General features: G+C 44.7%; 1 protein-coding gene across 4 annotated transcripts; it reads right to left on the minus strand.

Moving 5' to 3' along the window:
* Positions 1 to 3,606: 3,606 nt before the first annotated feature.
* On the minus strand, positions 3,607 to 23,514 carry LOC123492053. Of its 4 annotated transcripts, none has more exons than XM_045223955.1 (8): positions 23,483 to 23,514; positions 15,697 to 15,960; positions 15,290 to 15,349; positions 7,896 to 8,087; positions 7,622 to 7,693; positions 6,042 to 6,129; positions 5,743 to 5,876; positions 3,607 to 5,564 (listed from the first exon to the last, which is right to left on the minus strand). In XM_045223955.1, the coding sequence occupies exons 2-8, from the start codon at positions 15,716 to 15,718 to the stop codon at positions 5,302 to 5,304; spliced, it is 831 nt and encodes a 276-aa protein (XP_045079890.1). In that variant the 5' UTR covers positions 15,719 to 15,960; positions 23,483 to 23,514; the 3' UTR covers positions 3,607 to 5,301. The 4 variants fall into 4 exon arrangements, with proteins under 4 accessions (XP_045079890.1, XP_045079889.1, XP_045079891.1 ...); XM_045223954.1 differs by lacking the exon at positions 23,483 to 23,514 and adding an exon at positions 18,001 to 18,042; XM_045223956.1 differs by lacking the exon at positions 23,483 to 23,514 and adding an exon at positions 17,519 to 17,719.
* Between the last annotated feature and the right edge of the window lie 173 nt (positions 23,515 to 23,687).

Raw genomic sequence — 23,687 nt, forward strand, 5'->3', positions numbered from 1 at the left:
CGCAATGTATTTGAAAAATCTTTCCAGCTCTCTCCCTTTCGATAACCACTCAGCATGAAAGTGAAAAATGTCATGCTCTGATCCAGTGGAAACATCATACAATAGGCCTACCTGATTACTTCTTATCCCTTGCGCAAATATCCTACAGCTTTGTCTGTCCCGAGCTCACTGGTGTGGGAAGGGCCCAGATTATTTTATACAATGTTGCAAGGAGAATCAGGCCAGACCCAAGTTAATAGTTGACACAATGTTTCAAGTTTGTTGCAGACAGGCCATGCGTTGCCAATGTGATTGATAGGATATTTATTTTTATCAGGATATTTTCTACCTGCAGTCTGCAATGTTTTTATTTGTTGGCTTTATAGGCTATTTTTGCATAGTTGGCAATGGCAATAGAAGTACGTTTATACAGTGCTAGGAAAAAGTACTTGGCCCCTTTCTAATTTTCTCTACTTTTGCATATTTGTGATACTGAATGTTATCAGATCTTCAACCAAAACCTAATATTAGAAAAAGGGAACATAAGTGAACAAATAACACAACAATTACATATTTATTTCATAAACAAAGTTATGCAACACCCAATTCCCCTGTGTGAAAAAGTAATTGCCCTCTTACACTCAATAACTGGTTGTGCCACCTTTAGCTGCAATGACTCCAACCAAATGCTTCCTGTAGTTGTTGATCAGTCTCTCACGTCGCTGTGGAGGAATTTTGGCCCACTCTTCCATGCAGAACTGCTTAAACTCAGTGATGTGTGGGTTTTCAAGCATGAACTGCTCGTTTCAAGTCCTGCCACAACATCTCAATTGGGATTAGGTCTGGACTTTGACTAGGCCATTCCAAAACTTCCAATTTGTTGCTTTTTAGCAATTTTCATGTAGACTTGATTGTGTGTTTTGGATCATTGTCTTGCTCCATTACCCAGCTGCGCTTCAGCTTCAGCTCACAGACGGATGGTCTGACATTCTCCTGTAGAATTCTCTGATACAGAGCAGAATTCATGGTTACTTCTATTAAGGCAAGTTGTCCAGGTCCTGAGGCAGCAAAGCATCCCCAAACCATCACACCACCACCACCATGCTTGACCTTTGGTATGATGTTCTTACTATGGAATGCAGAGTTTGTTTTTTGCCAGGCATTACTGGAACCATGTCGTCCAAAAAGTTATACTTTTGAATCATCTGTCCATAGAACGTTCTTCCAAGAGTCTTGATGATCATCCAGGTGCTTTTTGGCAAACTTGAGTCAACTTTTTGGACGAGATGGGTCCCATATGAATATGCATATGAAAACCATGACTGGCACGCAGATCGGTAGAAATGGTAAGATAAATGGGCATTCCACATGAGAAAGTTTGCAGATTCCTCATGTAGCCTATTACCAACAACTTCAGGAGAGTAACGGCAGAATTTGCGCAAGCGAGTAGGAGCTGGAGGAGGATGGTCTGGGCAGGTTATGTTTTTTTCTTCTGGTTATCTTGATCTCTGGCTCCCTCTTGAGTCATTTGAGTCTTATTTCATCAAACCGTGAGCTTAATGCATCAGACAAGCTCAATGCATTTATAGTTGATTTTATTTAAACACATAGGGTGTGTCTTTACAGTGCATTCGGAAAGTATTCAGACCCCTTGACTTTTTCTACATTTTTGTTACGTTATAGCCTTATTATAAAATGGATTAAATTGTTTTTTTCCCCTCATCAATCTACACACAATACCCCGTAATGACAAAGCAAAAATAGGTTTTTAGACATTTTTGCAAATGTAGTAAAAATAAAAAACTGAAATATCACATAAGTATTCAGACCCTTTACTAAGTAATTTGTTGAAGCACCTTCGGCAGTGATTACAGCCTCAAGTCTTATTGGGTATGCTGCTACAAGCTTGGCACACCTGTATTTGGGGAGTTTCTCCCATTCTGCTCTGCAGATCCTCTCAAGCTCTGTCAGGTTGGATGGGGAGCGTTGCTGCACAGCTATTTTCAGGTCTCTCCAGAGATGTTTGATCAGGTTAAAGTCCAGGCTCTGGCTGGGTCACTCAAGGACATTCAGAGACTTGTCCCGAAGCCACTCTTGCGTTGTCTTGGCTGTGTGCTTAGGGTCGTTGTCCTGTTGGAAGGAGAACCTTCGCCCCAGTCTGAGGCGCTCTGGAGCAGGTTTTCATCAAGGATCTTTGCTCCATTCATCTTTCCCTCGATCCTGACTAGTCTCCCAGTCCCTGTCGCTGAAAAACATCCCCAAAGCATGATGCTGCCACCACCATCCTTCACCGTAGGGATGGTGCCAGGTTTCCTCCAGACGTGACGCTTGGCAGTCAGGCCAAAGAGTTCAATCTTGGTTTCATCAGACCAGAGAATCTTGTTTCTCATGGTCTGAGTCCTTTAGGTGCCTTTTGGCAAACTCCAAGCAGGCTATCATGTGCCTTTTACTGAGGAGTGGCTTCCGTCTGGCCACTCTACCATAAAGGCCTGATTGGTGGAGTGCTACAGAGATGGTTGTCCTTCTGGAAGGTTCTCTCATCTCCACAGAGGAACTCAGGAGCTCTGTCAGTGACCATCGGGTTCTTGGTCACCTCCCTTACCAAGGCCCTTCTCCCTGATTGCTCAGTTTGGCCAGATGGCCAGCTCTAGGAAGAGTCTTGGTGGTTCTAAACTTCTTCCATTTAAGAATGATGGAGGCCACTGTGTTCTTGGGGACATAAAATGCTGCAGACATTTTTTGGACCCTTCCTCAGATCTGTGCCTAGACACAAGCCTGTCTTGGAGCTCTACGGACAATTCCTTTGACCTCATGGCTTGGTTTTTGCTCTGACATACGCTGTCAACTGTGTGACCTTATATAGACAGGTGTGTGCCTTTCCAAATCATGTCCAATCAATTGAATTTACCACATGTGGACTCCAATCAATTTGTGGAAACATCTCAAGGATGATCAATGGAAACAGGATGCACCTGAGCTCAATTTCGAGTCTCATAGCAAAAGGTCTGAATACTTATGTAAATAAGGTATTTCTGTTTTTAATTTGTAATACATTTGCACAAATGTCTAAAAACCCATTTTTCGCTTTGTCATTATGGAGCATTGTATGTAGATTGATGAGGGGGAAAATTATGTAATCCATTTTAGAATAAGGCTGTAATGTAACAAAATGTGGAAAAAGTCCATGGGTCTGAATACTTTCCGAATGCACTGTATATGGAAAAATACACTTTTAAAAATGTTTACCAATAGATTGGCCTAAAGAACAGGCAACTTTCAGTCAGTTTTTTGTTGTTGTCAGTGGACAATATGTGTTTGTTTTTCAGGTTTAACTTGCCCTCAAGAGTAAGAGTGAGGAGAATGATATCAAATATTGTGTGTGTGTGTGTGTGTGTGTGTGTGTGTGTGTGTGTGTATTTACAGATATGTTATATCTATATGATCCTATGAACAAATCTGAAGTCAGATGTCTTCTACATAGAAAATGACATTTCATTGATAGGACCATGGGAAAGGTGGGTCCCCATAAACAAGTGTGTGTGTGTGCGTGAATGTGTGCGTTATGTGTGTGTTTGTGTATGTGTGTGTGTGTGTGTGTGAGAACAGTTCATACACAGTATGAAAAAGTAACGGATTAAAATAAACACATTTTATGAAGCCAAGACTGTTGAATCCCTGACAGTCAAAATAGCATGAAAAAAAAAAACGTGTTCCTTCATAGACCTTTGCGAGGTTCAACCAACCTTTCTCAGAAAGGGGGATATTGGCGAATCTGAATAACTCCCTAATTGATTACAATGAAAACCTTCTAGACTGATATAGAACACTTTTATCCAAAGGTGAATGGCTTTAAACTGCATTTTTCTCATGATGTATAGCATGTGTCAAAAAAGTCCAGTTGAGAACCACTATGTCAAATTCTCTAAACATGTTCAATCCATCATGTGACACCTGTCCTTATTCTCATCACATAAAAAGGCTATGAAAACAATGAACACAATATATTTTGGGATGTAAACCAGAAATATGGTTAGGGTTAAGTATGAAATTCCATGTCAAACTCTTCAAAGACACTTTTCTCAACATCTTAGGCCCCAAAGGTTGTTAATTAACAATTTTTAAGCTCATATGACTTGTAATATTTCGACAGATGGCTGAAAGCCTCAGCCAAATGGGTTACAACTGACAATTTCTCACTAGATATCGCCTCTTACACAGATCACAGGTGAGGGTATATATTCCATGTCAGACTTTTCATTACCACTTTTCTCAACATATTAGACCCCAAAGGTTGCCAGGTCAAGCTGTTTCTCGTAGATGATGGACATTTAAACAGAGTAATGGGAAAAATAGGGTGGTGCAAAAACATTTTAAAAAATGAGTAGTCTTGAGTGACTAACATAAAATCCCACTTTTGTATGTGCAATAGGTTATGAAAAGTATCAACAATTAAAAGTGACCTTATGGTGAGAGCGAGATTGACGATGTAATGATGAAGTGAGATGAGACGATTGGATTATTATTTACATTCTTTCATTCAAGTTCTCTCTGTACACATACAATGGCTTGAAAAAACAACCCCAATATGAATGAAGAAAAGATCCATGGAAGGGTGATCCAAAGGGGAATGCTAGTTGGTTGTATCTACATGGTTAAGAACATATCCACATTTGGCTTTGTATTAGCACACATCTATTCCCTGCTCTTCCATGGTTTTTATAATTTAAATGGATTAAGTTTTGACCAGTTCAAAGCCAGGTTGAAACTCTCCCCCAAAGAGTCTTCATCAACAGGATCTTATTGCCCTTTCAGGTTAGAATGTGGTTTAAACATCAAGGAGTAAAACTGTGGGTTAACTGAGACCTATTCTTAGTTTTTCGAGGAACGGCTCTGCATGTAAGTCCATCTCTCGTGCTACAATATCTGCTGTACAGAAACGATTCCACAATGGGGTGGTACCACATACACATAGTTCTGCAGTAGACTCCTCATGCTATAAAAACACCTGTTACCAGTCAACATGCATGAGGACCTGTCTTATCTAATCTTGTCTTGTCTGCCTGTCCTCTGGTCATGCAGGTAACATCAGTGGATCAATCCTCTATATGTTGTCAAGGGGAAGGATAATGATGATTTAAAAAAAAAAATACATATACAGAAATACATTTTTACAAAGCATGAGTAAAAACACTGTCCAAGCTCTGTCCTACTCCCAAAATAATATCACTCAAGAATACACTGGGTATGTACGACACTGCTCATTCAGCTCTCCTCTTCTTCTTTCCTCTCTCAGCTCATCCTCCACTCTCACCCCAAGCTAGGTCAAGTGACCATCTCCATTGGCAATTGCATCATCGAGTCCCTCTTTCCTCCTTCCCACCCTGGATTCTTAACATGCCTGCCCCATCTGGTGGTGGGGCGCTGGAACAACAACTCTGTGTTCCGGGCCAGACTGGGGAGTTTCTCTCGGCTGGTTGGCCGCACTCCAGATGCAGCTGGTTGGATGGCGGCGGTAGGTACAGCCAGGGGGCTCGTTCTGCCCTGCCGGTCAGCACTCTGGAAGCAGCCCCTCTCAACTGGAGACTCTGAAATAGAGAGACAGGAAGTGTTCAGGACTAGACACACTGTGATCTTGGAAATCAAAGCTCTTTACTAAAACTTTACTAGTTTTAGTGAGAACTATCATAGTTTTAGTAAATGAGACACTTATTTTGCTATTCCACTTACATGTCATCCTAATGGGTCGTGCTGTGAGCCACTGACCTGTGTGTTCCTCCTCAGCCAGCAGCAGGTGTCTTCTGCAGGGGCTGGGTAGGGTGGTCTGGCTAGGAGCCTCCTGACTGGTCCCTAGCTGGAGACGCTTTCTGACGGACCACCGCTGTGGCATTAAACGCTTGCTGCAGGACCAAACACATTACACACATTAGCCATTAATAAACTAATTATAAACCCTTTGTAAAGGGAACCTTAATGTAAAATGTGATTTTGCACCATAAAGCTCACAAAATGTGACATTAAGTTATAATAGTTGATAGCAGGAGAGTGCAGTAAGAGTAACCCACCATCCATTTGCTCTTGGCAAAGTTCTTCTTGATCTGGGCGTTGACAGACTCATGGATGTTCTTATCCGGGGCTGTGTCTCCAGCAATCCTGGGGGAGGGAGAGAGACATGAGGGCTCTGTTGGGGGCACAAGAATATGTGTGTGTGTGCATGCATGCCCATGCACTGTCCCAGGGGTGCTGAAGAGCCTGGTCACATGTGTAGTGTATCCTTGGGTCCTTCTCTATCAGGTGGACTATAGCTAAAAAAAACACCACAGGGACACGTAAACAATTTTGTATTTATTTTACTAGGCAAGTCAGTTAAGAACAAATTCTTATTTACAATGACGGCCTACACCGGCCAAACCCGGACGACGCTGGGCCAATTGTGCGCCGCCCTATGGGACTCCCAATCACGGCTGGTTGTGATACAGCCTGGCATTGAACCAGGGGGTCTGTAGTGACGCCTCAAGCACTGAGATGCAGTGCCTTAGACCACTGCGCCACTCGGGAGCCCTCTCATCTGAGGGTGGAGGACTACCGTACCTGCGTCGAAGATATCGTCGAGAAACAGGGTGGAGAGAGAGGAACATGTGAAATGTCAATATAATTATAGACGAATACTGCCAGTTAAACAAGATGTAAAACATTTACATTTTAGTCATTTAGCAGACGCTCTTATCCAGAGCGACTTACAGTTAGTGAGTGCATACATTTTTCATACTGGCCCCCCGTGGGAAACGAACCCACAACCCTGGCGTTGCAAGCGCCATGCTCTACCAACTGAGCTACAGGGGACTAAAAGACTGAAGACTGGATGGACATAGTTAAACCAGGAGTAGTAATGGGGTGGAAAACAATCGATACAGTTACATATATTGGGATATGATTTTTTTATTGTATCATTTTGACAATATCACAATATTATTTGTATTTATTTATTTATTTAATCGCAATAAAATCACAGTATCGAATCGCAATACATATAGAATCATGAGAACCGCAATACATATCGTATCGGCACCTAAGTATCATGATAATTTTGCATTGTGAAGTCCCTGGCAATTCCCAGGCCTAACCAGGAGTGGACAATCTTAGGCCCATTTATGACTAGTCCATAATGTAATAGCTGCCAATAACATAATAGCTTTTTCATTTCTAATGTAATAACCATTCTCCTGGCCCCTAGCGATAGTGTCACGGATTCTGCTGAGGCTGCCCTTCCTCCTTGCTCGGGCAGGCTTCGGCGTTCGTCGTCACCGGAATACTAGCTACTGTCGATCTATGTTCTATGTTTCTATGTTCTACCTGTTGTTGTCTGATCGTTTCACACCTGTTTCCCATCGTGTAATTACTCCTTCCCTATTTAACCCGGTGGCTCCCATTGTGTTTTGTGCGCGTCTGTTATTTCGTTTCGTGTGTCGTTTGGTGAGCGGGTTTGCTCCTCCCTGTGTGGAGGTATTTACTTGCTAGTAAAGTACGTTTTCATTGAGTTCTGTGTCCTGTGCCTGACTTCGACCCACCACATTACACTAACACTCGTGACAGATAGATAGATAAAGAGAGATAGAGATATAGCGATAGATAGAAGGTTTAGTACCCGTGACATTATAGTCCACACCAGTCTCCTGGCCAGCATCACAGTGAGGTGGTAGTCCATCAGATGGAAGTTCTGCAGAGAGATGAGACAACATTAACACACTGAAGGAATGTGTAGAGGCAGCAAGTAGCTGTGTGCGACTGCGTGCACGTGTCTGTGTCTCCTATATTACTATTAACCAGAGACGTTGAGGCCGCTGGATGTCTATAGGGTTACCACCACACGGTCCTGTAGATATTAATGTATGTGTGTGTGTGTCTGTACTAAAACCCACCAGAGACTTGGAGGATGACTGTAAGGGTACAACCACACAGTATTTTAGATGTTGATGTACTGAATGAACAGCACCACCAACAGGCAGAGGAAGAGCAGGAACTCAAACAGTAGGCTGCTGTCCAATGGGAGGTCAGGGATCCGGGAGTAACGGACAGGTTCCGGCATGATGAGAGTGGCGGTGCCGAGAGACCTAGACGGAGAAGGAGATACAGGTAGTTGGGTTAGTGTGAGTTGGCTACAGGAATAAGCCTAGGTGTCTGTAGCATGCAGTGGTGTAAAGTACTTAAGTAAAAATACTTTAAAGTACTACACAAGTAGTTTTTTGGGGTATCTGTACTTTACTGTACTATTTCTATTTTTCCCAACTTTTAGTTTTACTTCACTACATTCCTAAAGACAATAATGTACTTTTTACTCCATACATTTTCCCTGACACCCAAAATTACTCGTTACATTTTGACAGGAAAATGGTCCAATTCACACACTTATCAAGAGAACATCCCTGGTCATCCGTACTGCCTCTGATCTGGCGGAATCACTAAACACAAATGCTTCATTTGTAAATTATGTCTGAGTGTTGGAATGTGCCCCTGGCTATCCGCCAATAAATTAAACAAAGAAAATTGTGCTGTCTGGTTTGCTTAATATAAGGAATTTGAAATGGTTTATACTTTTACTTTTGATACTTAAGTACATTTTAGCAATTCCATTTACTTTTAATACTTCAGTATATTTAAAACCAAATACTTTTAGACTTTTACTCAAGTAGTATTTTACTGGATGACTTTCACTTTTACTTGAGTCATTTTCTATTAAGGTATCTTTACTTTTACTCAAGTATGACAATTGAGTACTTTTTCCACCACTGGTAGCATGGTCATAGATTTCTGCTCTTACCAACTCCATTGCTGTCACATTGTCAAGCCAAACATTTGGCATCACCATGAGTGACAAAGAGTTGGCATGATGGCACAAACAGACTGGGACTCAGGCTAAGTTCTGCAGCAGCGAGGAATGTGTGTGAGAGTGTGTGTGTGAGAGACAGCGAGTGTGCGGAAGAGCATGTTGTGGCGAGAACAGAACAGTGGAAGATATCTCTCCTCCGATCTGTGTTGCCATACGTTCTTACCTCTCAGGGGAAATATTTCAGACAAGTTAAATAATCTCTACTTCCCCTCAGTCACATCAATGATTTATCTGACTAACCTAACCTCTACTATGTTAGAGAAGATGGGAGAGAATATTAAAAAGCAGGTATCTTACAGAGCGTTGTGCCAGTAACCGAAGGGTCGCTAGTTCGAATCCCCTGGTCGGCAAAGTGAAAAATCTGCATATGTTCCCTTGAGCAAGGCACTTACGCCTAATTGCTCCTGTAAGTCGCTCTGGATAAGAGCGTCTGCTAAATGACTAACATGTCAATCACAGTCAGGATGGGAAGGAAGAAGATATCACATTTTAATTGGTCACATACACATATTTAGCAGATGTTATTGTGGGTGTAGCGAAATGCTTGTGTTCCTAGCTCCAACAGTGCAGCAGTATCTAACAGTTCACAACAATACACACAAATCTAAAAGTAAAAGAATGGAATTAAGAAATTAGGACGAGCAATGTCGGAGTGGCATTGACTAAAATACAGTAGAATAGAATACAGTACATTCATATAAAATGAGTAAAGCAGTATGTAAGTATTATTAAAGGGACTAGTGTTCCAGGGTAAGCAGGAGGTAAGCTTCTCATATGGTGTTGAGTAAAGCTTAACCATGTATTAGATCGTAGGTAGATAGTTAGCTGTAGTTAGGTATTGTATTTATTATAGGTTAGTATTGTTGTTATTGTAGGTTTCCGTAGGTAATTGTAGGTTAGTATCGAAGCACGAGGCTAGCTAGCTAGCGGGTAGCTACTGGTAACGATTAGCAACGCTGGAGAGCTGTTTCCAATGTTAATGTGCTGCTAGCCAACGTTTAATTTTTTGCTGCGTTATGCGTTATGAAAGGAACTAGACACGGACTTGAATTATCTGTTTAGTGTGCTAACACACTCTTGGCAGTTTGTTGTAACCAAGTATTGGTGCTAAATTGTGTGTTAATGGATGCTAGCTTGCTAGTTAGCTACGGCGTCATAGCTAGGCATCTTGGGTTGTTGTGGGTAGTTACTGTGTCTTGGCAGTGTCTTCGGCCGTGCCGGCTGTAGCACGAAGCGAGCTAACTAGCCGTTTTTCGAACAGAGTCAGAGTCAACACAGTAGCCATTGTGTGCCGGGTGTAGCACGAAGCTAGCTAGCTAGCCGTTCTTCAAACAAAGTCAACACAGTGGCCATTGCTAGCTACCCAACACGACCAGCTAACTGTACTGTAGTAGCTAACTACAATATACTTGTCCTAGCTAGCCAACGTTTAATCATTGCTGCGTCATGAAAGGAACTTGACACAGACACGAATGATCTGTTTAGTGTGTTATCACACTATTGGTGTGTCTTGGCAGTGTCTTCGGCCGTGCCGGCTGTAGCACGAAGCGAGCTACCTAGCCGTTTTTTCGAACAGAGTCAGAGTCAACACAATAGCCATTGTGTGCCGGGTGTAGCACGAAGCTAGCTAGCTAGCCGTTCTTCAAACAAAGTCAACACAGTGGCCATTGCTAGCTACCCAACACGACCAGCTAACTGTACGGTAGTAGCTAAATACAATATACTTGTCCTAGCTAGCCAACGTCTAATCATTGCTGCGTCATGAAAGGAACTTGACACAGACACGAATGATCTGTTTAGTGTGTTATCACACTATTGGTGGTTTGTTGTGACCAAGTGTTGGTGCTAAACGGTGTGTTATTGTTATTGGATGCTAGCTTGCTAGTTAGCTATGGTGTCATAGTTAGCTAGCTGAATAAAGTGGGTTGAGTCTATTCCTTTAAACATTGAACCGCTGTGGTTCACAACAATTCTGATTTCTAAAGGTGGAAGTTGGGAGAGTTTTTGTTCGGGTGGTTCAGTGAAACAATTTTAGTTTCTGAGGTAGAAGTTTTTGGTGAGGGAGGCCCTGCCTCTCTCCTCTCCCAGATGCTTAGCTCATTTCATTCCGATCTCCTCTGCATTTTTGTAGCCATTTGCTACAGCCTGTCAACTATGCCTCTGCCTATCCCTGTTCTCTCCTCTCTGCACAGGCTACACAAACGCACCACACCGCGTGGCTGCTGCCTCTCTAACCTGGTGGTCCCTGCACGCACCACCCACGTGGAGTTCCAGGTCGCAGGCAGCCTCTGGAACTGCCATTCTGCTGCCAACAAAGCTGACTTCATCCCAGCCTATGCCAACCTCCAGTCCCTCGACTTCCTGGCGCTGACGGAAACATGGATCACCACTGAAAACACTGCTACTCCTACTGCTCTCTCCTCGTCTGACCATGTGTTCTCGCATACCCCGAGAGCATCTGGTAAGAGGGGTGGTGGTACAGGAATCCTCATCTCTCCCAAGTGGACATTAAAAAATTTTCCCCTAACCCATCTGTCTATCTCCTCATTTGAATTCCATGCTGTCACAGTCACTAGCCCATTTAAGCTTAATATCCTTGTCATCTATCGCCCTCCAGGTTCCCTTGGAGAGTTCATCAATGAGCTTGACGCCTTGATAAGTTCCTTCCCTGAGGATGGCTCACCCCTCACAGTTTTGGGGGATTTCAACCTCCCTATGTCCACATTTGACTCATTTCTCTCTGCCTCCTTCTTTCCACTCCTTTCCTCTTTTGACCTCACCCTCTCACCGTCCCCCTACTCACAAGGCAGGCAATACGCTTGACCTCATCTTCACTAGATGCTGCTCCTCTACTAATCTCACTGCAACTCCCCTCCATGTCTCCGACCACTACTTTGTTTCCTTTTCTCTCTCGCTCTCCTCCCACACTACTCACTCTGCCCCTACACAGATGGTAATGCGCCGCCGCAACCTTCGCTCTCTCTCTCCCACTACTCTCTCCTCTTCCATCCTATCATCTCTTCCCTCTGCTCAATCCTTCTCCCTCCAATCTCCTGATTCTGCCTCCTCAACCCTCCTCTCCTCCCTTTCTGCATCCTTTGACTCTCTGTGTCCCCTATCCTCCCGGCCGGCTCGGTCCTCCCCTCCAGCTCCGTGGCTTGATGACTCATTGCGAGCTCACAGAACAGAGCTCCGGGCAGCGGAGCGGAAATGGAAGAAAACTAAACTCCCTGCCGACCTGGCATCTTTTCACTCCCTCCTCTCTACATTTTCTTCATCTGTTTCTGCTGCTAAGGCCACCTTCTACCACTCTAAATTCCAAGCATCTGCCTCTAACCCTAGGAAGCTCTTTGCCACATTTTCCTCCCTCCTGAATCCTCCCCCCCCCCCCTCCTCTCTCTCTGTGGATGACTTCGTCAACCACTTTGAAAAAGAAGGTTGACGACATCCGATCCTCGTTTGTTAAGTCTAATGACACTGCTGGTCCTGCTCACACTGCCCTACCCTATGCTTTGACTTCTTTCTCCCCTCTCTCTCCAGATAAAATCCTGCGACTTGTGACTGCAGGCCGCCCAACAACCTGCCCGCTTGACCCCATCCCCTCCTCCCTTCTCCAGACCATCTCCGGTGACCTTCTCCCCTACCTCACCTCGCTGATCAACTCATCCTTGACCGCTGGCCATGTCCCTTCCGTCTTCAAGAGAGCGAGAGTTGCTCCCCCTTCTCAAAAAACCAACACTCGACCCCCACTGATGTCAACAACTACAGACCAGTATCCCTTCTTTCTTTTCTTTCCAAAACTATTGAGCGTGCCGTCTTTAGCCAACTCTCTTGCTATCTCTCTCAGAATGACCTTCTTGATCCAAACCAATCAGGTTTCAGGACTGGTCATTCAACTGAGACTGCTCTTCTCTGTGTCACGGAGACTCTCCGCACTGCTAAAGCTAACTCTCTCTCCTCTGCTCTTGTCCTTCTAGACCTGTCTGCTGCCTTTGATACTGTGAACCATCAGATCCTCCTCTCCACCCTCTCCGAGCTGGGCATCTCCGGCGCGGCTCACTCCTGGATTGCGTCCTACCTGACCGGTCGCTCCTACCAAGTGGCGTGGCGAGAAGCTGTCTCCGCACCACGTGCTCTCACCACTGGTGTCCCCAGGGCTCAGTTCTAGGCCCTCTCCTTTTCTCCCTATACACCAAGTCACTTGGCTCTGTCATATCCTCACATGGCCTTTCCTATCATTGCTACGCTGACGATACACAACTAATCTTCTCCTTTCCCCCTTCTGATAACCAGGTGGCGAATCGCATCTCTGCATGTCTGGCAGACATATCAGTATGGATGACGGATCACCACCTCAAGCTGAACCCTGGCAAGACGGAGCTGCTCTTCCTCCCGGGGAAGGACTGCCCGTTCCATGATCTCGCCATCACGGTTGACAACTCCGCTGTGTCCTCCTCCCAGAGTGCGAAGAGCCTAGGCGTGACCCTGGACAACACCCTGTCGTTCTCCGCCAACATCAAGGCGGTGACCCGCTCCTGCAGGTTCATGCTCTACAACATTCGGAGAGTACGACCCTGCCTTACACAGGAAGCGGCACAGGTCCTAATCCAGGCACTTGTCATCTCCCGTCTGGACTACTGCAACTCGCTGTTGGCTGGCCTCCCTGCCTGTGCCATTAAACCCCTACAACTCATCCAGAATGCCGCAGCCCGTCTGGTGTTCAACCTTCCCAAGTTCTCTCACGTCACCCCCCCCTCCTCCGCACACTCCACTGGCTTCCAGTTGAAGCTCGCATCCGCTACAAGACCATGGTGCTTGCCTATGGAGCAGTGAGGGGAACGGCACCTCTGTACCTTCAGGCTCTGATCAGTCCCTACACCCAAACGAGGGCATTGCGTTCATCCACCTCTGGCCTGCTGGCTCCCTTCCTCTGCGGAAGCATAGCTCCCGCTCAGCCCAGTCAAAACTGTTCGCTGCTCTGGCACCCCAATGGTGGAACAAGCTCCCCTCACGACGCCAGGACAGAGGAGTCACTCACCACCTTCCGGAGACATTTGAAACCCCACCTCTTTAAGGAATACCTGGGATAGGATAAAGTAATCCTTCTAACCCCCAAATTGTAAAGTGGTTATCCCACTGGCTATAGGGTGAACGCACCAATTTGTGAGTCGCTCTGGCTAAGAGCGTCTGCTAAATGACGTTAATGTGCCCTTGAGCAAGGCACTTAACCCTAATTGCTCCTGTAAGTCGCTCTGGATAAGAGCGTCTGCTAAATGACTAAAATGTAAATGTAAATTATTTAAGTGACCAGTGATTCCATGTCTATGTATGTGGGGCAGCAGCCTCTATGGTGCAGGGTTGAGTAACCGGGTAGTAGCCGGCTAGTGATGGCTATTTAACAGTCTGATGGTCTTGAGATAGAAGCTGTTTTTCAGTCTCTCGGTCCCAGCTTTGATGCACCTGTACTGACCTCGCCTTCTGGATGGTAGCGGGGTGAACAGGCCGTGGCTCGGGTGGTTGATGTCCTTGATGATCTTTTTGGCCTTCCTGTGACATCGGGTGCTGTATGTGTCCTGGAGGGCAGGCAGTGTGCCCCCGGTGATGCGTTGGGAAGACCGCACCACCATCTGGAGAGCCTTGCGGTTGCGGGCGGTGCAGTTGCTTACAGCCGACAGGATGCACTCAATTGTGCATCTGTAAAGGTTTGTGAGGGTCTTAGGGGCCAAGCCAAATTTCTTCAGCCTCCTGAGGTTGAAGAGGCACTGTTGCGCCTTCTTCACAACACTGTCTGTGTGGGTGGACCATTTCAGATTGTCAGTGATGAGTACACCGAGGATCTAGAATTTTTCCACCTTCTCCACTGCGGTCCCGTCGATGTGGATAGAAGGGTGCTCCCTCTGCTGTTTCCTGAAGTCCACGATCGGCTCCTTTGTTTTGTTGACGTTGAGTGAGAGGTTATTTTCCTGGCACTACTCCGCCAGGGCCCTCACCTCCTCCCTGTAGGCTGTCTCGTTGGCTGAGCATGCACCCTTGTGGGGCCCCTGTGTTGAGGATCAGGAAAGTGGAGGTGTTGTTTCCTACCTTCACCCCCTGGGGGCGGCCCATCAGGAAGTCCAGGACCCAGTTGCACAGGGCGGGGTTCAGACCCAGGGCCCCGAGCTTAATGATGAGCTTAGAGGGTACTATGGTGTTGAAGGCTGAGCTATAGTCAATGAACAGCTTCTTACATAGGTACTCCTCTTGTCCAGGTGGGACAGGGCAGTGTGCAGTGTGATGCCGATTGCATCGTCTGTGGATCTATTGGGGCGGTATGGAAATTGAAGTGGCTCTAGTGTGTCAGGTAAGGTATGATCCTTAACTAACCTCTCAAAGCACTTCATGATGACAGGTGAGTGCTACGGGGCGATAGCCATTTAGTTCAGTTACCTTTGCTTTCTTGGGTACAGGAACAATGGTGGACATCTTGAAGCAAATGGGGACAGCAGACTGGGATAGGGAGAGATTGAATATGTCCGTAAACACTCCAGCCAGCTGGTCTGCACATGCTCTGAGGACGCGGCTAGGGATACTGTCTGGACAGGCTTAACATCCAGATATGACCGTCTTATGGTAGTTGCAGACTGACAGTCAACTTCAAAAATGTTATCAAAAGGGAGTTCGATCAAATAGGCCTACACATTTCATTTCCCATGGAATGAGCCTTTTGTAAATAAGTAAAGTATGTGTGTGTGTTTGGGGAGCGGATGTTAAGCCTGCTTGTTGTATTACACTACTGTACCACGTCCGTGTGTGTGTATCTCTCTGTGTGTCGGCTCCCCTCATCCATTCCTCACCTGTTCCTGGGTCCATTGCCATTGCTGAGGCTGCCTCCTACCAGTGTCTGTAGGGAGGGCAGAGCAGAGCGGTACTGCTGCTAGATAGCGTAGATACACTCTCCGGCCCCCAGGCCCCGGGCTTGGCCTGGCACGGGCACCACCTCTACACCCACAGCCACTCCAGGTTCCTCCTGGCTCCTCCTGCCGCTGCCTCTTTGCCTAGACCAGTACCCAGAGACCCCACCACATCACATCACAGCCCGGCCCAACACAGTCAGGCCACTGGGGGAAATAAGAACAGAAGACAACATCGTCAATACAACAATAACAACAAAAGGCCCACTACAGAGACGGACAGAGAAGTCAATGAAGGACAGGGTAATGTTCAGAAGGAACAACACGTTAAAAAAAACAGTGAAACAGGAGGTAGAATACTATCTGAACTTGTGCAATATCAAATGCTTGTTTTGATTTTTTCGTTTTTTTGTAATTGTGTGTGCTCTAATGCAGGGCTTCCCAAAGTTAGTCCTGGGGCCCACCCTGTGTGCACATTATGTTTTTTGCCCTAGCACTACACAGCTGATTCAAATAATCAAAGCTTGATGATGAGTTGGTTATTAGAATCAGCTGTGTAGTGCTTGCGCAACAAAAAAAATATGAGTTTGGGAAACCCTGCTCTAATGAACACAACCCAGCTTCAATAAAGATCAATAGAGGACAGCATCAGGGTTGAGTTCAGGTGGATGACAATGTACACATTGAAGATAGTAGAAGGCCAAATGTAATGAATAGAGATGATATTATTAATTGCTAGACCAACTTGACAGAGAGACACATAAGATAATATGGTGTTATGTTGTGGGGGTGCTTGAGATGGTTTGGGAGGAGTCGGACCGCAGAATAAAGGAAAAGCAGCCAACAAGTGCTCAGAATATGTGGGAACCCCTTCAAGACTGTTGGAAAAGCATTCCAAGTGAAGCTGGTTGAGAGAATGCCAACAGTGTGCAAAGATGTCATCAAGGCAAAGGGTGGCTATTTGAAGAATATCAAATGTAAAATATTGTAACGACCCTGGGTTTATAAGCGCGGACATCTTTTGGGGCACAGCATGCTTTTGGGGCACAGTCGATGGCGGGTTAGAAGGTTGAGGGTTCGAGACCTGCTCCCTGCCTGTTTCATTGCATTGGTGTCGGAAGTGATAGGACCTTGCATCCACGAACATGCGTGTGCTTGGCCGTTGAGCGCGTTCATGTAAGACGTTGATTTGTAAGCTAGCGCGAGGACGCGCACTTTGAAAGGAGGGAGTTGTGTAACGACCCTGGGTTTATAAGCGCGGATATCAACTCTGCCACGCGAGCATGCTTTTGGGGCACAGTCGATGGCGTGCTGGACTTCGGCCTAGAAGGTTGAGGGTTCGAGACCTGCTCCCTGCCTGTTTCATTACAATATATTTTGATTTGTTTAACACTTTTTTGGTTACTACATGATTTCATATGTCTTATTTCATAGTTTCTACAATATAAAAAATAGTAAAAAGAAAGAAAAACCCTTGAATGAGTAGGTGTGTCCAAACTTTTGACTGGTACTGTATATAAAATAAAACCACTTCTAACACTCTTTCCCCTGTTTAACACCTTAAATATGTGCCATTACCCATCTATCTAGCTATTTGTAGCTAGCTAAACATAGCTAGCTAGCTAACGTTAGCTAACCAAGCTAGCTAGCTAGGTGAGCATCGCATTCAGATTTACTTTTTTATTCAATTAAAAATATATATATATTATTGTTGCAATTTCAATAAGTAGATATCTATTAAGCCATCTAACTACTGTATCTTTACCCATTTCCATTTTGTCTTGACAGCTCTGTCACAAGCTAAATGCAAAAAACTTAACCAAATAGTTAGGACCATGAGAGTAAAGCTACTGAATTCAGACATCACACACATGTCCATATATTGCATTAATAAATAAAAAATAAAAAATGCGTTGCCAGCCATATTGGATTTTCTATCCGGTGATGTCCCTGGAACCTGGACCACTCAACCAAATAGTTTTTATAACTAAACCAAGATAGACCACAGCCTGTTGTTTCAAACGGGAACAAATGAGTCATAGTGGGCAGAACAAGCAAGGAGGTGGGCAGAGCCAAGCACCAGGTGGCGAGATCCTATTGGCGCGTTCTAGCATATATATCCATATTTCCGTTAGGGAACGCCTACTCTTTTGAAGTGCGTGTGTGCAATAACTAAATGTGCCTTTGCACTCCTAAACAACAACAACAACAACAAAAAAACTTTGTCAAAGGGTAAAGTCTACAAACCTTTGTCCACTCTGTTCGTAACAGATTTTCGTTTAGGGAACAGAAAACTGTATTGAGATCAAATGTTTAATCGATTAGAAAATTAGCAGAATGTCCGCCAAAATCCATCTCGTTCCATCTTCTCCCAGTGTCAGACACTGGGCTTTCTCTCACTAGCATTTTGCTAGTGAGTGGAACCACCAAGCGGATGCTTCACATTTATACATCCGGTGAAATATCTGTGACTCAACTCTTGCTACGTCATACATTTTGGGCACCAGGCGTGTCCGTATAGCCTCTCCCTCTTGTTGTGTAAACAACATCGAGGGGATTCGATTATCTGGCCCGGGTTACTCCAGCGGAAGGAGTTTACAACCGGGTGAAAAGTGATTGCATTCGTTTTGAAACCGGACTGCCTACAGTGCGTCTCATGTGATGTAGCCTAGGCTAAATTAAGCACGTGGAGTATGGAACGCCGTTTGGGTCTTTGCATGTAAAAAAAAAAAAAAAACGATTTACCCGTTAAATAAGCTTTTCATTTGACACGTCAAATAACACAATTTTAAGCACGTGGAGTATGGAACGCCGTTTGGGTCTTTGCATGTAAAAAAAAAAAAAAAACGATTTACCCGTTAAATAAGCTTTTCATTTGACACGTCAAATAACACAATTATATTATATAATGTTGTTTGCACGTGCAAGCAAAGCGCCACCACTACGATCAGTAGCACTGTCAAAACTGTTTTAAAAAAATAACAAAGTTCACACAATATCGCGTTGGTAATAAGGCATTATTTGTTCGACCAAAAACGTCTGTGTGAGCATTTGAAATAAGCGCAGGATCAAAAATGTTTGAAAATATCGTTGATACAGATGTTATTAGAAACTTCTGGGGTAGCTAGCTAGCTTTAGCGTGGTACCGTCCTAGCTAGCACCAATGCAAGCAGCCTGAAAACAATGACCAGTAGAAACTGCAGTCATTTTCAATATTGTTAGCAATGATTTAGGAATCCATGTGAGTGTAACCGGTGTGAATTGGCTAGCTAGTTAGCGGTGCGCGCTAGTAGCTACGTATCCACTTGTTGTTTTCCAATGGAAATCGAACTTCAGTTCATGAAAATAACTAGCTAGCCAGCTACTAAACCCTGTTGCCCAAAGCTAACGTTATAAGCAGCCAGCTAGCTTCAGTGAGGCTTGACCGGACCGGGTTATGTGTTGCGAAGGTAGCCACAATAAGGATTAGCCACAATAGTGGAATTTGCGGTTCGCCTTAAAAATAAAAGTCCCTCTTTGAAAGTGACACAAATGGTTACTATTGGTGGAATCAAATCAAATATTATTTGTCACATGTGCCGAATACAACAGGTGTAGACCTTACAGTGAAATGCTGACTTACAAGCCCTTAACCAACAATGCAGTTCAAGAAACAGAGTTAAGAAAATATTTACTAAATAAACTAAAGTAAAACATTTAATAAAAAGTAACACAATAAAATAACAATAACGAGGCTACATACAGGGGGTACCGGTACCGAGTCAATGTGCGGGGATACAGGTTAGTCGAGGTAATTTATACATGTAGGTTGAGGTAAAGTCACTATGCATAGATAATAAACAGCGAGAAGCAGCAGTGTCAACGTAAATAGTCCGGGTGGCCATTTGATTAATTGTTCCGCAGTCTTATGGCTTGGGGATAGAAGCTGTTAAGGAGCCTTTTGGACCAAGACTTGGCGCTCCGGTACCGCTTGCCGTGCGGTAGCAGAGAGAACAGTCTATTACCATTTTTTGGGGTGTTGATGTGAATGGGGGCATGTTCGGCCCTCCTTTTACTGTTGTCCACGATCAGCTCCTTTTTCTTCCTCACGTTGAGGGAGAGGTTTTTGTCCTGGCACCACACTGACAGATCTCTGACCTCCTCCCTATATGCTGTCTCATCTTTGTTGTCAGGAAACTTAATGATGGTGTTGGAGTCATGCTTGGCCACGCAGTCATGGGTGAACAGGGAGTACAGGAGGGGACTAAGCACACACCCCTGAGGGGCCCCCGTGTTGAGGATCAGCGTGGCAGATGTGTTGTTACCTACCCTTACCACCTGGGGGCGGCACGTCAGGAAGTCCAGGATCCAGTTGCAGAGGGAGGTGTTTAGTCCCAGGATCTTTAGCTTAGTGATGAGCTTTGTGGGCACTATGGTGTTGAATGCTGAGCTGTAGTCAATGAACAGCATTCTCACATTGGTGTTCCTTTTGTCCAGATGGGAAAGGGCAGTGTGGAGTGCGATTGAGATTGCATAATCTGTGGATCTGTTGGGGTGGTATGCAAATTGGAGTGGGTCTAGGGTTTCCGGGATGATGGTGTTGATATGACCCATGACCAGCCTTTCAAAGCACTTCATGGCTACAGACGTGAGTGCTATGGGGCAGTAGTCATTTAGGCAGGTTACCTTCGCTTTCTTGGGCACAGGGACTATGGTGGTCTAGTTGAAACATGTAGATATTACAGACTCGGTCAGGGAGAGGTTGAAAATGTAAGTGAAAACACATGCCAGTTGGTCCACGCATGCGCCGAGAACACGTCCTGGTAATCCGTCTGGCCTGCGACCTTGTGAAAGTTGACCTGTTTAAAGGTCTTGCTCACATCGGCTACAGAGAGCGTGATCACACAGTTGTCCAGAACAGCTGGTGCTCTCATGCATGCTTCAGTGTTGCTTGCCTCGAAGCGAACATATAAGGCATTTAGCTGTTCTGGTAGGCTCGCGTCACTGGGCAGCTCACGGCTGGGTTTCCCTTTGTAGTCCGTAATAGTTTGCAAGCCCTGCCACATCCGACGAGCGTCAGAGCCGGTGTAGTAGGATTCAATCTTAGTCCTGTATTGACGCTTTGCCTGTTTGATGGTTCGTCTGAGCACGATTTCTTATAAGCGTCCGGATTAGTGTCCCGCTCCTTGAAAGCGGCAGCTCTAGCCTTTAGCTCGGTGCGGATGTTGCCTGTAATCCATGGCTTCTGGTTGGGATATGTACGTACAGTCACTGTGGGGACGACATCGTCGATGCACTTATTGATGAAGCCGGTGACTGAGGTGGTATAACTCCTCAATGCCATTGGATGAATCCGGGAACATATTCCAGTCTGTGCTAGCAAAACAGTCCTGTAGCGTAGCATCCGCATCATCTGACCACTTCCGTATTGAGCGAGTCACTGGTACTTCCTGCTTTAGTTTTTGCTTGTAAGCAGGAATCAGAAGGATAGAATTATGGTCAGATTTGCCAAATGGAGGGCGAGGGAGAGCTTTGTATGCGTCTCTGTGTGTGGAGTAAAGGTGGTCTACAGATTTTCCCCTCTGGTTGCACATGCCAAACATCATGCCTTATTTAGACTAGATAATAAGGTTGCAATGAAATGGGGTATCAAAAATGGGGTAAATGTGGCACAGTGGTTTCAAAGTCCCGCAATAAGAGTTACGACGCTAATGTTCTGTGGGTGTCATTGAGTAGACTGATACCCCATGTCATTGATCCACAATCCATAGGTAAGGCTGTACAGTGAAATAAGTATGCCCCCAATGTAATTCTAAAGTCTAATACATCCACAGTGTGATTTCAACAGATTTCTTGTCAAATTAACAAATTATTGTGTTTTGTTGAATTTATATTGATCTATTCCATTATGGCACTATTTTTATTAATTTGCATCACCTTCAATTAGACTTTTATTTTGAAGGCGAACTGCAAATTCCACTAGTGTCTAGTGTTATTTGACACGCCAAACAAGGTTATTGGTATGGAATGCCGTTTGGGTCTTTGCGTGTCAAAAAAGATACACGTCAAATAACACTATTTGACGTGTCAAATAATCTTGTTGACCAATCAGGACCTGAATATGACTGCACTTCACATAACAATTTAACACGTTCATACATGTTTTATATAGTTATTACACATTGATTACACCATCACTCGTATTTCATATGTCACTAGGACACATCGATATGCTATGATGCTGGTAAAGTTGTCTCGCGCACCTGCCCGTCCCCAAGTTCTGGACAGTGCTGGTCATAAAAAAAAGCTAGCTAACGTTAGCTGATGGATGCAAACAATGTTCTTCCCCAAAAACATAGCAAAACGACATAATCTGTTTCAGTAGCTATAGTTAGCTAGGTATCTATCTAGGTGTCATCATCTAAAATACCCATTTTTTTTTTAATGGTGGTCGGACCCACCTATGTGAAGCTAGCCACAATAAGCATTAGCCACAATAGTGGAATTTGCGGATAGCCTTCAAAATAAAAGTATGTCATTGACAGTGATGCAAATTAATACAAATAGTGGAATTATGCCATGGACCATGCTAAACGAGGTTGGATTTTTGTTATATAAATTCAACAAAATAAAATAATTTCTTAATTTGACAAAAATCTGTTGAAATCACACTGTGGATGTATTAGACTTTAGAATTGCAATGGGGGCATACTTATTTCACTGTACAGCCTTACCTATGGATTATGGATCAATGACATGGGGTATCAGTCTACTCAGTGACACCCACAGAACATTAGCGTGGTAGCTCTTATTGTGGAAACCACTGTGAATTGAGCCACATGTATTGTACCAGTCACCTTACTATGTGTATTGAACACTATTCCAGAGGAAAAACAATACAACCCGGATGTTTTGGAGTCTGATAACTCTGTGGAGGACGTTGGGAAAAAAGCTCTTGGTACTGAGTAGACTGACACCCTATTTAATTGATCCCCAATCCTAAGGTAAGGTTGTACAGTGCAATATGAATGTCAATACACACAATACATTCAGGCTCTGTCGTAGCCGGCCGCGTCCGGGAGACCCATGGGGCGGCACACAATTGGCCCAGCGTCATCCAGGGTAGGGGAGGTAATGGCCCGCAGGGATGTAGCTCAGTTGGTAGAGCATGGCATTTGCAACGCCAGGGTTGTGGGTTTGATTCCCACTGGGGGCCAGTATGAAAAATACAAAAATAATGTATGCACTCACTAACTGTAAATTGCTCTGGATAAGAGCATCTGCTAAATGACTAAAATGTAAATGTAATAGGCTGACTGGGGAGGTGATTTCACAGTCACAGTCCTGTGATAAGAGCTACAATTTGCATGAACTCTTCACAGTTGTGATCTGTGGGTGTCTCCGAGTAGACTGATACCCCATTTTATTGCTCCACATTCCAACCTTGTTTAACATTATCTAGCCTAAATATTGCATGATTTCACCAATTGTAACCTTCTGCGTCACTTTCAAAAAGGTACTTTTATTTTGAAGGCAAACCACAAATTCCACTATTGTGGCTAATCCTTATTGTGGCTATTTTCACACATAACACATGACACGGTCTGGTCAAGCCTCACCAGCCAGATTAAGTTTGCTGGCTGCTTTTCACGTTAGCTTTGGGTAACAGGGTTAAATAGCTGGCTAGCTAGTTATTTTCATGAACTGAAGTTCAATTTCAAGTTCAAGTGGCTACCTAGCTAATACTTACTCATGTAACAGTTTTGCTTCCGTCCCTCTCCTCGCCCCTACCTGGGCTTGAACCAGGGACCCTCCTCTGCACACATCGACAACAGTCACCCTCGAAGCACCTTTACCCGTGGCTCCACAAAAGTCGCCGCCGTTGCAGAGCAAGGGAAACAACAACTTCAAGGTCTCAGAGGGAGTGACGTCACCGATTGAAACGCTACTAGCGC

This window comes from Coregonus clupeaformis, chromosome 12 (genome assembly GCF_020615455.1).
Source record: "Coregonus clupeaformis isolate EN_2021a chromosome 12, ASM2061545v1, whole genome shotgun sequence".
In the NCBI taxonomy this organism is placed as follows: Eukaryota; Metazoa; Chordata; class Actinopteri; order Salmoniformes; family Salmonidae; genus Coregonus; species Coregonus clupeaformis.